Genomic DNA, 13,054 nt, shown 5'->3' with positions numbered 1-13,054 from the left:
TACAAATTAATAACGTTGAATGATACTTAAAAGATTTATAGGAAATGTTTTTTGATAAAATGAAAATTGCTGAATCACTCGTTGCCTAAATACCGCTTGTCTTTTATACTCAATGTTTTCGAAACACACACAAACTACACCACAGTAAACACAAACACACACACTAGATGACGATGAAGTGTTTAGGATGAAGACGATGTAAGTGCCCACAGGGATTGAACGGGTTGCAGATATGAGATTATGATTATGATTACGAGATAAGATATGATTATGTGGGCATTACGATTCTATCAAACAATAAGCAGCAAATATTGCAACAAAAAAATTTGAATAAAATAAATGGTATTTAGTAGCAAACATTATTGAAGGAATAATACTTAATTACACTCACACACTTACACTAAAAGTTGAAGATAATGATCAAATATAATTACAAATTATATGCAGACAAATTGATAAATTGTTGAAACAAAACAGAATAAAAAATTAAGAATAAAAAAGTATAAGAAAAATACGATAGTAAACTATGTGTACTTAAGTAGTTTATTTTCCATCTTTAATGTTCAATGTAGCACATACATACTATGATGTAATGTATATACATACATATCTATTTTTTTACTTTTTAAACCTTGGCTAAATCTAAATCTTACGACTAAAGCTAGCTAAAAACAAATAACTATATTGATATCGAACTCTACTACTTTATTAACCTCTAGTCCCCTTTTTGACAGAATTGTGAATTGTGTTTTAACAATTGATATAGATACCCTGTAATGTGTGTACTCACTCAATCGATGACAAAACCAAAAACTAAAAAAAACTCACTCACATGGTGCTATAAAACTCCTCGTGCTATAAAACTCTGGAGTACCGAGAAAAACAAAATCATGAGAAAAATCTTTTTACCTTTTTACTGTTTACCGTTTACTGTTTACGCATTTTTTGAATTCAAAAACTGAACTATTGTGAACTAGTGTTAATCACATGGTATTTACATACATACAGATAATACAATCCTACGTACATATATATATATATATATATATATAGTACATATATAGTATATATCATAATGTCAGTTATATACACAGATATACAATAAATGCATAAGTAGAATGAGAAATCGTAGCACTAAGATGAACCCAAACTGTTATATGGATCTATCGGAGAAATGGAAAGTTTGCTTAGACAACAAAACAAAAATATCTACATAGGATATATAGAAGAATGAATCTTCTAGAAATCATCAAATATTTATGTACTTATTGTATTTGACAGCAATTGCAAAAAGTGCTCAAAGGTAGCATTTAAGATTGATAAAAACATAAATTAGAAAATACAAAAAAATAAAAAAAAAAAACTTCAAATTATAAAGAGTTATTTGAAGGGCCCTTAGATTGCCCGAAAATGTGTTGCGTTAATATACAAAGAATTTTTGTGAAAGATTACAAAACAAACAAAACAATGGTTGCCACATGGTTAAATTAGAGTTCTTTCTGTTCAATCTAAACAATTAAATTAATATACATACATACATATTTATGAAATTATAATTGAAATACATACACGGATAGTTGTATGTGGAATTTGAACATCCTTCTGTTCCTCTCCTAAAACTGATGTGATGAATACAAAAACTTTTAAATGTAATGTTGACCTGAGTTGATACTCAAAACACACACACAGCCACAACACTTCTAGAGGGTTCTACAATAAGATATAGTAGTTGGGTTTTTGATAGAATGGATAATGGTTTAACACTAACACACACACACGAATCTCTAATCACATACTAGATTTATTGTAAGTTCAAGCTCTGGTCCTTAAGCTACCATATACAAATGTTTTTTCCATTGAGAGTTTCAAACAGGGCAAAAAGCAACCTCTATTTTGTACTATATAAGACTTTCTCTATATATATACATATTGTAATGAAGCAAATAAGCAACAAATCAAGTTACATACTCTCGTACATATCTATGTACACTTTACTTATATACAAAATACATACACGTACTATGTAAGCAATTACTACAGGATAACAAAAGAGTTTACACATGCATTACTTACATATACATATGAAAATGTGGTAAAACGGAATAACACACACATACACACACACACACCTTAATTATAGTTACGTTGAATACTGTGACCCAAAATCAATCAAATAAAAGCAAATTTCGCATCTACTGACAACTTTCGGAATTAAAACTGTTGTTCTCAATTTTCTTTCTGGTGTGTGTCTGTTGTGTCGGCCTCTAATGCTCTTCTTACATTTTTTAACACAGGACATTGAGCGATTTGGGGCTTCCGTCTACACTTCCGCTTCCGTTTCCGCTGCTTCGGCATTTCCACGTACGCCATTAAGGGCATTTAACTTAAGCTCCTCCGTAGGCTGTTTGAGAACATCGTCGTCGTTGTCGCGTCGCCGCTGCCAACAATCGAATGCGAACAAGGATTCGCCCTTGCCAAAGCTCTCGCCATCCTCCAGGGTAATGGGCAGCTGCCTGCAACATACACAAACACACACACACACACTTGTCAGTATATCAGCTTTAGCCCTTTAATTCGTGACACACTCACCTATTGTTCGTTTCCGGTAGCAGCAATGTGCAGCCAGCAGCAGTCAACAGCACAACTGTCAGTATCAATGGCGGACCCGCCGCCATAATGCTGCCCAAGTGGATAAGATACGGGGAGGTAAAGGACGCCGCTGCAGCTGCCAAGTGAGCGGTGGCCATGCCACGTGAGCGCACACAGGTGGGCAGCAACTCCGACGTGTACTGCGAGGTGAGCGTGTAGCACATCGAGATGCCGAGGCGTGTGGGCAATGCAAAGGCCAGCAGTAATGTGGCATTGTGCTGGGCACCTTCATTGGACAGGGCCACGCCCAGAGCACAGGACAAGAGGCTGGTGCATAGCAATGCCAGAAAGTTGGTGGCCTTGCGTCCCAGTCGACTCTGCAGCAGACCCTGCAGAATGCCAGATGGTGGCACAACCACCGCAAATAGCGAGAATACCACAAATGGCGACAGTCCCAAACCCTCCACGTTGCGGGAGATGGTGTTGAAGCCCAGCGCAGTCAGCATGCTGCAAGCCAAAACAATAAATAAATAATGAAAGCATGTAAGAAAGGTACACGCTACTAATTTCATTTTAAACTCAACCTTTGAGCCTTATTATTTAAGTTCTATGCAGTAAAATTGTGCTATCAATTTAATTTGGCATTGGAAAATGCTCTAAAATATGTAAGCCGCAACATAAAGAAATTTTGTCAGCAAATTATGTAGTTAAAGCTCTTAACATATAGTGTCTGAGTTCAAGGCAGATAAGCAGACAGATGGACAAATGAGTAATAGCTATAAATTGTATAAAGAAATTACATTCAAGTATTGCTTAGTTCTGAGATATAGCTTCCCATTTTGAAAAAAACCAAGTAAGAAGACTTAAAACCATAATTTGAAACCTATTGAGAATGTGCCTAGTATAGAAATTCTTTCGAATAACATTGTCAACTAAATTTTTTAATTCTTGGATAAAATGTAAGCGTGCTGAATCTTCGAAATGAGCGATAAGCTGCTCAAATTCCAAAGAAATATTTCAAAAGATATAACAGCTTCAGTTTTTAGTAATTGTATACAGCAGGACAGAAGCACTTATCTTTATAGCCGAGTATCGATGTTGATCTTCAATGCAATATTTCTGAGACTTTCTTGCTGCCTGTGACATACATTATTCTATCTCCCCCGTTATTGCATTCCACATAATTAAGAATTACTCGAAATATACTTCCGTTGTTTACTCACAAAGTAAATATGACGACGAGCGATGTTTTGCGTAGATGCGGAGTGCGCAGCAGATCAAAGAGCCTGGCCTTCTGCTGATGATTCTCCAGCTTTTGCTTGGCGATGCAATTTTGACGAAAGGCCTCAAAGTCAGCGGCCGGCACTTGACGCCCGTTGAAGTGTGCAATGTGCTTCAATCGGGCAATGGCGCCCTCCACATTGTTGCGCGTTATCAGCCACTGGGCGCTCTCCTGCACCACAAAATAGAAGAGTGCGACGACCAGTTGCAGCAATGCCGAAAATGTCAGATAAATGCGCCAGTTGCCGGCTAAAACCGATAGCCAAGGGGCCACCAAACCGCCGAGACAAAAGCAAAATCCCAGCGTTCCACTGATAGCCAAATTCCGCAGCTTTGGTGCCAGATACTCAAGCACTGTGTGTGTGTAAAGATGATGATGCGTGATGCATGATGAGAGCAGAGATCGAGATAAGCGAGCTGAGCGACATTTGCTTACCCAGAATAAACATGAGATAGTAGTTGGCAGTTGCAGCCAAGCCGGAGATGCAGCGAAAGGCACTGAACTGGGCCAAATTGGTGGCGTAAGTAGTCAAAAAGTCACCCACAAAGCCGCACTGATTGGCCAGAATAACAGCGCGCACTCGGCCAACTTTATCGCCCAGCATGCCAAAGGAAAAGGTGCCCACCAGAGAGCCCAGAAAGAAAAGCGATTGCCCAATGCGTGCTTTGTAAGCATCTTCGCAGACCCAATTGAGCTGTGAAGGAAAATAAATATTTAATAAAATTATATATAGAAAATGTTTTAAAAATGTCAATAATAATTTACTATATGTATAATATATCTATATTTCAGAAACTATTTTATTTCGACAATTTAAGCAGATTTTACTTGAGGAAATAATATAAATTGTTCTTTATAGAGAAATTTGACTATAAAAACTATTATTTTTAAACGAAACTTGAAATACTCATTTACCTAAGTATATGATATTTTGTCATGCTTAAAGAAATTTCATTAACAAAAATTTTATTATAAAAAAATACATAAGTTGCAGTAAAATTTTTGTTCAAGTTACTCAAGTTTCTTATCTGCACATTCATGCTGCAAAATCCGTAAATATATTTGTATACACAATATTTAAATTTAAAACTTTAAATACCTTATTCCTTAAGAATATGATTTTACACAAAAACCTCAATTTAAATATATACTTTTGATCAAGTAACTCGTGTTTCTTACCTCCACATTCATGCTGCGAAATCCGTAATCGTATTTGTAGATCCAACGATCGCATCGCTCACTGCTCAGCGTCAGATTGTAGCCTTCGTCCAGGAACTCGATCTTTTCGAGCCGTGTGCAGGAAGCTGCCTTACCAAAGCGAGCATAGATGGCGGCAATTTCCTCGTGACTCCGATTGGCCAACTGCTCATGATAGCACCAATGTTTGGGCACAAATCCAATGATATTCTGGGAATAATAATGCACGGTGCTGGTGAACGCAATATAGCCGAGCAGCAGCAGCATTAGGCACTGATAGCGTCCCGCATCGCCGCACTTGACCAGTATTTTATCAAAATCCATGGCATGGACGAACTGCTTTAAAAAATGGATTGTGTGTGTGGATTGTATTGTGGTGCGCTCTCCCACTGCTCGGGTTGAGATTCAATTAAGACTGAAGTGCAAGAGCAACAAGGGCATTTACAATCAGATTCGCATACGAATATCCGTCTACACACTAAAGCATTTGTTCGTTTACTCTCTCTCTCTCTCTCTCACTCACTTACTCTCTGTCGCTATCTTTCGGTCTATTAATCGTCGCATTTCTCATTTCCCCTAGTCAGACAATCATTTTCATTCTCATTCTCATGCTCATAGTTGTATGCTCAGTCTTGGTTGTTGCGTCCGATAAGATTGTTTTGGTGGAGAGCTTATCGCATTTGCGTGTAGTTCGCATTACGAAATAAATGTTTTATTATTTAAGTGAATTCGCTTATTCGCTTTAATCTATATACACACACAGTCCGTAAAACGCGTCGCGCGGTGTGCTCAGAACTAAACTAAACGTCTCGCACTTTAAACTAATTACATTAGCAATATCTTTTCGTACATTTCGTGTTCTTAAATATACACACAATGAAATAAAAAAATATAAATCGCGACTAAAGATCAACAATTGATTGCGTGTCTAGACTCTTTGGCAAGGAATCTTCCAAAAAGTTGCTCTTCATATCAACATATACACATATTTTCTTATCAAATTTCGCATAGTTAGACTTCGCTAAAATGTAAATACGATTATGTACACTTTATTGTGGCCGACTCGGATTTATGGCCAGAGTTTCTTCTCTTCAAGTGCCGCTGCATGATGTGCAAGTTTTTTTTTTCGTTTTAAAAATAAATGTTTGAAAACTCTTGCTCTGTTTCTGTGTGAAAATATACATTCAATTTTGCCCATTATAATTTTTGTTAACACATTATCCCCTACATAAATAGTTGACTGAGTTCCATATTTTATAGGAATTGCGAAATTATGAGACTTCATTATAAGAAAATTTAGTTGTATACAACTAATACATAATCTATGACTTGGACAAGTTTTTATGACCCTATTTGAAAACCAGTTTCGCTTAAAACGGAATGGCACGAATTCTCATTAGGAGCTCCTAAAAGTTATACAAAACTGATTGAAAACTTTTTCTTAAACGCCTTCTACAGGGTATTTCATAGTCAAGTACGCAGCACAACGTTTCAAGCTGTTTGTTTGTTTATTAATACTTATTTCAATCTATTAACAAAGTTGGCGCACAAAATGTTTTTTTTAAATTAAAAATATAGCTAACAAAAAGTATAAAAAATCGTATGTTAAAATATGCCAAAGATAGTATAGTATACATTCATAGTATAGAGAACCGATAAACAAAAATGTTTGCGGAATCCATTAAAAAAATGTTTAAGCAAATTCGTGTGTTAATATATGTAAGCTCTGATGTGTTTTGCATATTCGCGTCATCTAAATTCCGTTCAACATTGAGAATTGAAATTGGAATAGTCAATCCTAATACTAGTATTCTATACATATCGTACATATATACTTATATATAACATATCTGCATCGTTGTTCCTTCATAACGTTGTAATAGGAAATATTCTCACGTTTCTTGTCGCTTGTCGTGTTTTGTGGTGCGTGACATTATTTGATATATCTAAGTGCATAACATACTCGTCTAGTCTAGTTTAGAGAACTTACGTACTTAAGATGAGTTTGCCGCGGCTTAATTGATTAATTGGCATGGTTTAAACGATTAAGACATCAACTTCTGCCTTGTGTCCGCCTCTTGCTGGGCATCCACAGTAGCTTTTGTCTTTGTGGATCTGAGGAAATCAAACATTCGCTCCTCTTCGCCAAAGTGTTCGCCCTCTTTCACGGTGAGGGGCAACTTTCTGTTCGCTGTCTCGGGCAACAGCAAACAGACATAGGCACACGCAAAGAAGATCAGACATAGTATAATCGAAGGCGCCGCTCTATAGTAGGTGCCCAAATGCATAATGTAGGGCGACAGCAGAGAGAAGGCAGCTCCGGCCACATGAGCCAACGAGAGGCCACGTGAACGCACCGAAGTTGGCACCAACTCGGTGGAGAACAACAGCGTTGATCCAAAGCACACCGAGATGCCAAAACGCGCGATGATGTTTAAAGTGACGAGCAGCGTAACGCTGGGATGTTGGGACAACGACAGAGCAATGCCGCTTGCGGCTGTGAACACGCCTGTGAGCAGCATGGAGCTAATCGAGGAGCCCTTGCGCCCAAATCTGTCCTGTATCTTAGCCTGGAGAATGCCCGAGGGAGGCAGCGTTAAAGCAGTCAGCGAGAACATGATGAAAGCTGAGATGCCGAGTCCTTCAACATTGCGGGACATGATGTTGTAGCAAACAGTCATGGACATGCTAAAGAATATTAACAAAATTAGATTGGGAAATTTTAGTATTAATTTCAATACTACTTACAACACAATTATCATTTGAATGAAGATTCCGCGCAAATGCGGCGTCTTTAGTAGATCCGTGAACTTGTCGTCCTGCTGCTTGAGCTGCTTGGATTTCTCGCAATAGCTGCGAAACGCATCCCAATCACTCTCACTGATTCTTTGCTTATTAAACTGTGCCACATGCTGCAAGCGTTGCACAGCGCCATCGAGGTCATTCCTGGTGATCAGCCACTGAGCACTCTCCTGTACCAGGAAATAGAACAAGATGGTCAGCAGCAGCGGTATCGAAGAGCAGAGCAAATATTTGCGCCAGTGGCCAACCCAAACAGCTATCCAGGAGGAACAAATCATGCCCAAACTATAGAAGATACCCATGCTCATATTTAGGCCAGTATTCCGCAGCTTGGGAGAAACATACTCCAACACTATAATAAAACAGATTAACATTGTTGCAAATACAAATAGCGCAATAGTAAAACTAAAGCTCACCTAGAATAAACATCAGATAACTGTTGGCATCGACAGCGAGACCAGAGATGAAGCGTGTTATCGAGAACGTTGTCAGATTGTCGGCGAATATGGTCGCAAAGTCACCGACGAAGCCACAGAAATTTGCCAAAATTAGTGACTTGATGCGTCCGATTTTATCGCCCAAAAAGCCAAAGATGAGCGTGCCACACATAGAGCCGACAAAGAATAGCGATTGTCCCACTGGCGCTTTATATGCATCATCACAGACCCAATTAAGCTGTGTGTTATACACGCCAGAAGATAAGATAGTGTTAAACAAAAGAGAGAGAAAGAGAGATAGAGAGAGAGAAGTGTTCTCTAATACTTGCCTCGGTGTTCATGCTCCTAAAACCGAAATCATAGTTATAAATCCAACGATCGCAACGATCCGGACTGATAGTCGCATTGCCAGTAATCAAATCGATTGTCGCCAGACGAGTGCATGAAGGTTTCTCAAACTGATTATAGATAGCCTTGATCTGTGCAAAACTAATACCCTCCAGCTGTTCGTGGTAGCACCAATGATCGGGCACAAAACCAATCACATTCTGTGAGAAGTTGTGCATCGCTGTGACAAACATCAATACGCTGTACAGAGCCAAGAGCAGATATTGATAGCGATTGCTATTGCCGCATTTGGCCAGAATCTCATCGAAATCCATGGCACACACACTCAGTCAGTCAGTCGATCACAACAACAACAATAACGAAAAGTCCGCGCTTTCAGTTTATAGTTGTCGTTTTCGTTTTCGTTTGGATTTTGTGATGTGTGTAATACTCGATTGAGTCTCAATCGGAATCCAATTCCGAATCCGCTTAACTGAGTGGCTAAATAGAAAATAAGCTGCGTCTCCGTCCGCTCGCAGTCGCTGCCACGCAAGTACTGCCAGCTGCTGAGCTGAGCGCATTCGCTGCTCGAGACCTCTTCCCTCGATAGTTAAGAGCGAGTTTGTTCGACAAACCAGCTGATATTGTATACAATATTGCGCTCCAACAATAGTTTATAATGGGCTCTCTGGGCTGATAACCGTTGAAAGCGACTCGCAGCAACTCGCGCCATTCGCTTATCAGCGCAACAGTCGAAGGCGCGATCTTATTAGCGTTTAATCGTATTGATTTCATTAATATTGTAAGTACTCGCATAATACAATACACGCTTGTAATTTGAACACTCGCCAAGCCAAACAACAATGTTGCGATTAAATTGTTCATTTCTTGATTAACTTTTCGCTAGGAAACAAGTCATATAGATTTATGCTTACTGCCATAAAGATTTCTGTGAAATATTAAGTATACGCATATCTTGACACATTTGGCAATCTTCTGCTGAGATTTGTGTTCTTGTACCAATATTGTAAATTATTATTTCATTGCCAGTTTTACTCAATAGGAAACAATCAAAATGGCATAAATAAAACGAGTATTTACAGCTATTTTTAAACTCTTTTACTTGCCTGACTCACTAAGAAGCAATAAGCAAAATGATCTGCAATAAATATATGTACATACAAACATTTCACACTTTGGCAGGCAACACACTCAAGTTGTTTATATGAAAATACGACAATGAACTGAGTTCAATTGCTTCGATTTAATTGCATAAGCGAACGCTTTATTTGAAATTCGCGCCCAAGCGAATTCGGCGAATTTCGACGGCGAATTTGGATTAATTCATTGAAAAGCAAACATTAACTTTAAGCTTAAGATACATTTTATTCTCATAAATGCTTCAATTATTTAAAGACAATTTCAAGTGCATTTATTAGATATTATTAAATTAAAGAAATTGTAAATAATAATACTTATTAATATACTAGTATATTAGTAAATATGCTGATAAGCTTTAATAATTGCTTACTGATTGCAACTAAAACCAATTAGTGATATAAAAGTCAAGTATTCTTCATATTTATTCGCTGATATGCGATCATTTTAGAATATATATTTTTGAATTTGAATGATTTATTTAAATTAATGGTTTAACAATAAATTTTACACCAATTAAATAAATTCAGGATTGATATTTTATTCCGAATAATTAGTTAAATGTAATGCTTTAACAGGAAGTTTACTCAAGTCTACTTCAATTCAGAATAGATATTTTATTTAGAATAATTGATTTAAATTAATACATTAACAATGAATTACATAAATTCGTGCTTATGGACTGGAATGATTTCTTCCACTGGGATTAAATTGTGTGCTTAAATTATAACAAATATGAAATAAAGTATTTAGTTTGTAATGGATATTGCTGTTTAAGCGTTTTCCTTGTCTTTCAATTCCGCCTCAAGTTCCACTTCCGTCTCCTTGTCCTTGCCAAACTCCAGCAGAAAGTCAAACATGCGTTCGCCAATGCCAAACTTCTCGCCCTCGGCCACGGTCATGGGCAACTTCTTGTTGCGTGTCTCGGGCATTAGCAGACATATGTAAGCGCCGGCGAGGAAAAGCAGGCCAAGTATAATCGAGGGTGCGGGCTTAAAGTAAGTGCCCAAATGAATGATGAACGGCGATAAGAACGAGGCAGCAAAGCCCGCCACATGGGCGACGCCAACGCCACGCCCACGCACCGATGTGGGAATTAATTCGGTGCAGAGCTGAGAGCTTGCGCCATCGGCAATCGAGACACCAAAGCGTGCCACAAGTGTTAAGCCCACTAGCAAGAAAACACTGCGATTCTGACCCTGTGCTATGACCAGCCCAGCGGCCACAGCAAAGATGCCCGTTATCATCATCCAGCTAACTGAAGTCAACTTGCGTCCGCTGACATCCTGCAGAAAGCCCTGCAGATAGCCCGAAGGTGGCAGCATGAGAGCGTTGAGTGAGAACATAATAAACGGTGAGATGCCGAGTCCTTCGACATTGCGAGCTATTGTGTTATAAGCAGGCACAACAATGATGCTATAAATGAAAGTATAATTTAATTAGGTTCATCTAAAGATGGTTTAAGCTTTACTCACAAGATGAGCAGTATTTTGAAGGCCATGCAACGCATGCGTGGCGTCTTCAGCATGTCCGTTAACTTGGCCTGTTCCTCCTCAGCTGTTGCTTCCGACTTGCAATAGTTATTCTGGCAGTAGCTGCGAAATGCCTTGAAGTCATCATCGCTCACGACACGCCTGTTAATCTTGGCCACGCGCTGTAGTCGGCGAATGGCGCCATCGATATCGTCGCGTGTGACCAGCCACTGAGCACTCTCCTGTACCAGAAAGTAGAAGAGTGTAACGAGCAGCAAAGGCAGCGAAGAGCAGGCCAGAAAGAAGCGCCAGTTGCCCACCAAAACAGCCAGCCAAGAGGCGCCAATCAGACCCAAAGAGTAGAACGAACCCAAGACTGTGTTCAAAGCAACATTGCGCAGCGAGGGCGAAACATATTCGAGCACTGCCACAGAAGAAAAGTAATTGTTTAATCAGCATGTGTACAAGTTGGCAATTGGCCAACAAACTTACGAAGAATGTACATCAGGTACGAGTTTGCATCGGCAGCGAGACCTGAAATGAAACGGGTTATCGAAAACGCAGTCAAACTGCCCGTGAAGATGGTTGAAAAATCGCCCAGGAAGCCACAGCAATTGGCCAATATCAAAGCCTTGACACGCCCAATATTATCGCCTAATAAGCCAAATACAAGCGTGCCACACATGGAGCCAATAAAGAACAGAGATTGGCCAACTCGTGCTTTGTAGGCATCATCACAAACCCAATTCAACTAGAGATATACAATTCACTTAAGTTAAAGAATGGAAACTAAGTAAAAACTCACCTCAATATTCATGCTACGAAAGCCGAAATCATATTTGTAAATCCAGCGATCGCAGCGATCTTTGCTGATAGTGGCATTTCCTCCATCGATATCGATTGTTGCCAGCCGCGTGCACGAAGGTTTGTCAAACTGATTGTAGATCGCTGCGATCTCGTCGAAGCTGCGATTCTCCAGCTGCTCGTGATAGCACCAATGATCGGGCACAAAACTGATCACGTTCTGTGAGAAATAATGCATCGATACGAAGACCATGAGAAAACCGTAAAGGCCCAACAGCAAGTACTGATAGCGATGGCTATTGCCGCACTTGGCCAATATCTCATCGAAGTCCATTGGAGGATTTGGATTTGAGTTGGAGTTGGAGTTTGTCATTGGGGCGAAACGTTGCACGTTGCTGTGTGATAAGCGCACAACTGCGAGTGTGTCATTTGATGGAATTCAGTTAGATATTTGCATGCCAGCCAGCCGCTAATCTCCGTTAAGCGTTTTATTACACCGCCAGCATTTTGAACTGACGCCAAACTCGTTCCGAGCCCCAAGTTGTATTGCCGTGGAGTGTGTCTAACGAACTGGTTGCTTGTCAGCGCCAAGAGAAGTCACCGAAGAGTCGTCAAATCGAAAGAGAGTGTAACATTTTTATGCTATAGCCCAAGCATGCGCGCTCTCTCTCTCTCCCTCACTCGCTCTCTCAGTCTGGTATTTTAATTATGCGAGTGTACGAGTTAGCTTCAAAAGCATTCATATCTGAAATTTTGTAGAAATACTCGTAATTTATTGACACTGATCGCACGAGACTCTCCGGTTTGCCAATTGCTAATACTCTAATACTGCAGAGGGTACATTAGCTATGCCATGAATGAACTTAAAAGTATTTCGAGCAATTTGACACATTCGGTCATCGCAAAAAATTCACTTTCTCTTCAATCAGTTGACGAACATTGTGTAGTTCAATTAATATAAATGATTGCCACTTTATTGATTGCCC

General features: G+C 39.2%; 3 protein-coding genes across 3 annotated transcripts; all 3 read right to left on the bottom strand.

Annotated features, from left to right (window-relative positions):
- Nucleotides 1-1,955: 1,955 nt before the first annotated feature.
- On the bottom strand, nt 1,956-5,488 carry LOC132784751 (organic cation/carnitine transporter 2). Its single transcript, XM_060790580.1, has 5 exons — nt 5,051-5,488; nt 4,307-4,565; nt 3,813-4,224; nt 2,590-3,096; nt 1,956-2,513 (listed from the first exon to the last, which is right to left on the bottom strand). Exons 1-5 carry the CDS (start codon nt 5,390-5,392, stop codon nt 2,321-2,323), a joined length of 1,713 nt encoding a protein of 570 aa, XP_060646563.1. The 5' UTR covers nt 5,393-5,488; the 3' UTR covers nt 1,956-2,320.
- A 1,078-nt stretch (nt 5,489-6,566) lies between these two features.
- LOC132784752 (solute carrier family 22 member 6-like) lies at nt 6,567-9,196 on the bottom strand. Its single transcript, XM_060790581.1, has 4 exons — nt 8,637-9,196; nt 8,287-8,545; nt 7,817-8,222; nt 6,567-7,756 (listed from the first exon to the last, which is right to left on the bottom strand). The coding sequence occupies exons 1-4, from the start codon at nt 8,967-8,969 to the stop codon at nt 7,114-7,116; spliced, it is 1,641 nt and encodes a 546-aa protein (XP_060646564.1). The 5' UTR covers nt 8,970-9,196; the 3' UTR covers nt 6,567-7,113.
- A 1,193-nt stretch (nt 9,197-10,389) lies between these two features.
- LOC132786663 (organic cation transporter protein) lies at nt 10,390-12,855 on the bottom strand. The gene is made up of 4 exons (XM_060793255.1): nt 12,070-12,855; nt 11,757-12,015; nt 11,268-11,688; nt 10,390-11,208 (listed from the first exon to the last, which is right to left on the bottom strand). Exons 1-4 carry the CDS (start codon nt 12,439-12,441, stop codon nt 10,566-10,568), a joined length of 1,695 nt encoding a protein of 564 aa, XP_060649238.1. The 5' UTR covers nt 12,442-12,855; the 3' UTR covers nt 10,390-10,565.
- Between the last annotated feature and the right edge of the window lie 199 nt (nt 12,856-13,054).

The sequence above is a fragment of the Drosophila nasuta genome, chromosome 2R, assembly GCF_023558535.2.
Source record: "Drosophila nasuta strain 15112-1781.00 chromosome 2R, ASM2355853v1, whole genome shotgun sequence".
Taxonomy (NCBI): domain Eukaryota; kingdom Metazoa; phylum Arthropoda; class Insecta; order Diptera; family Drosophilidae; genus Drosophila; species Drosophila nasuta.
Note: the sequence above shows the minus strand (reverse complement) of the source record. Positions and strands in the feature narration are given on the sequence as shown.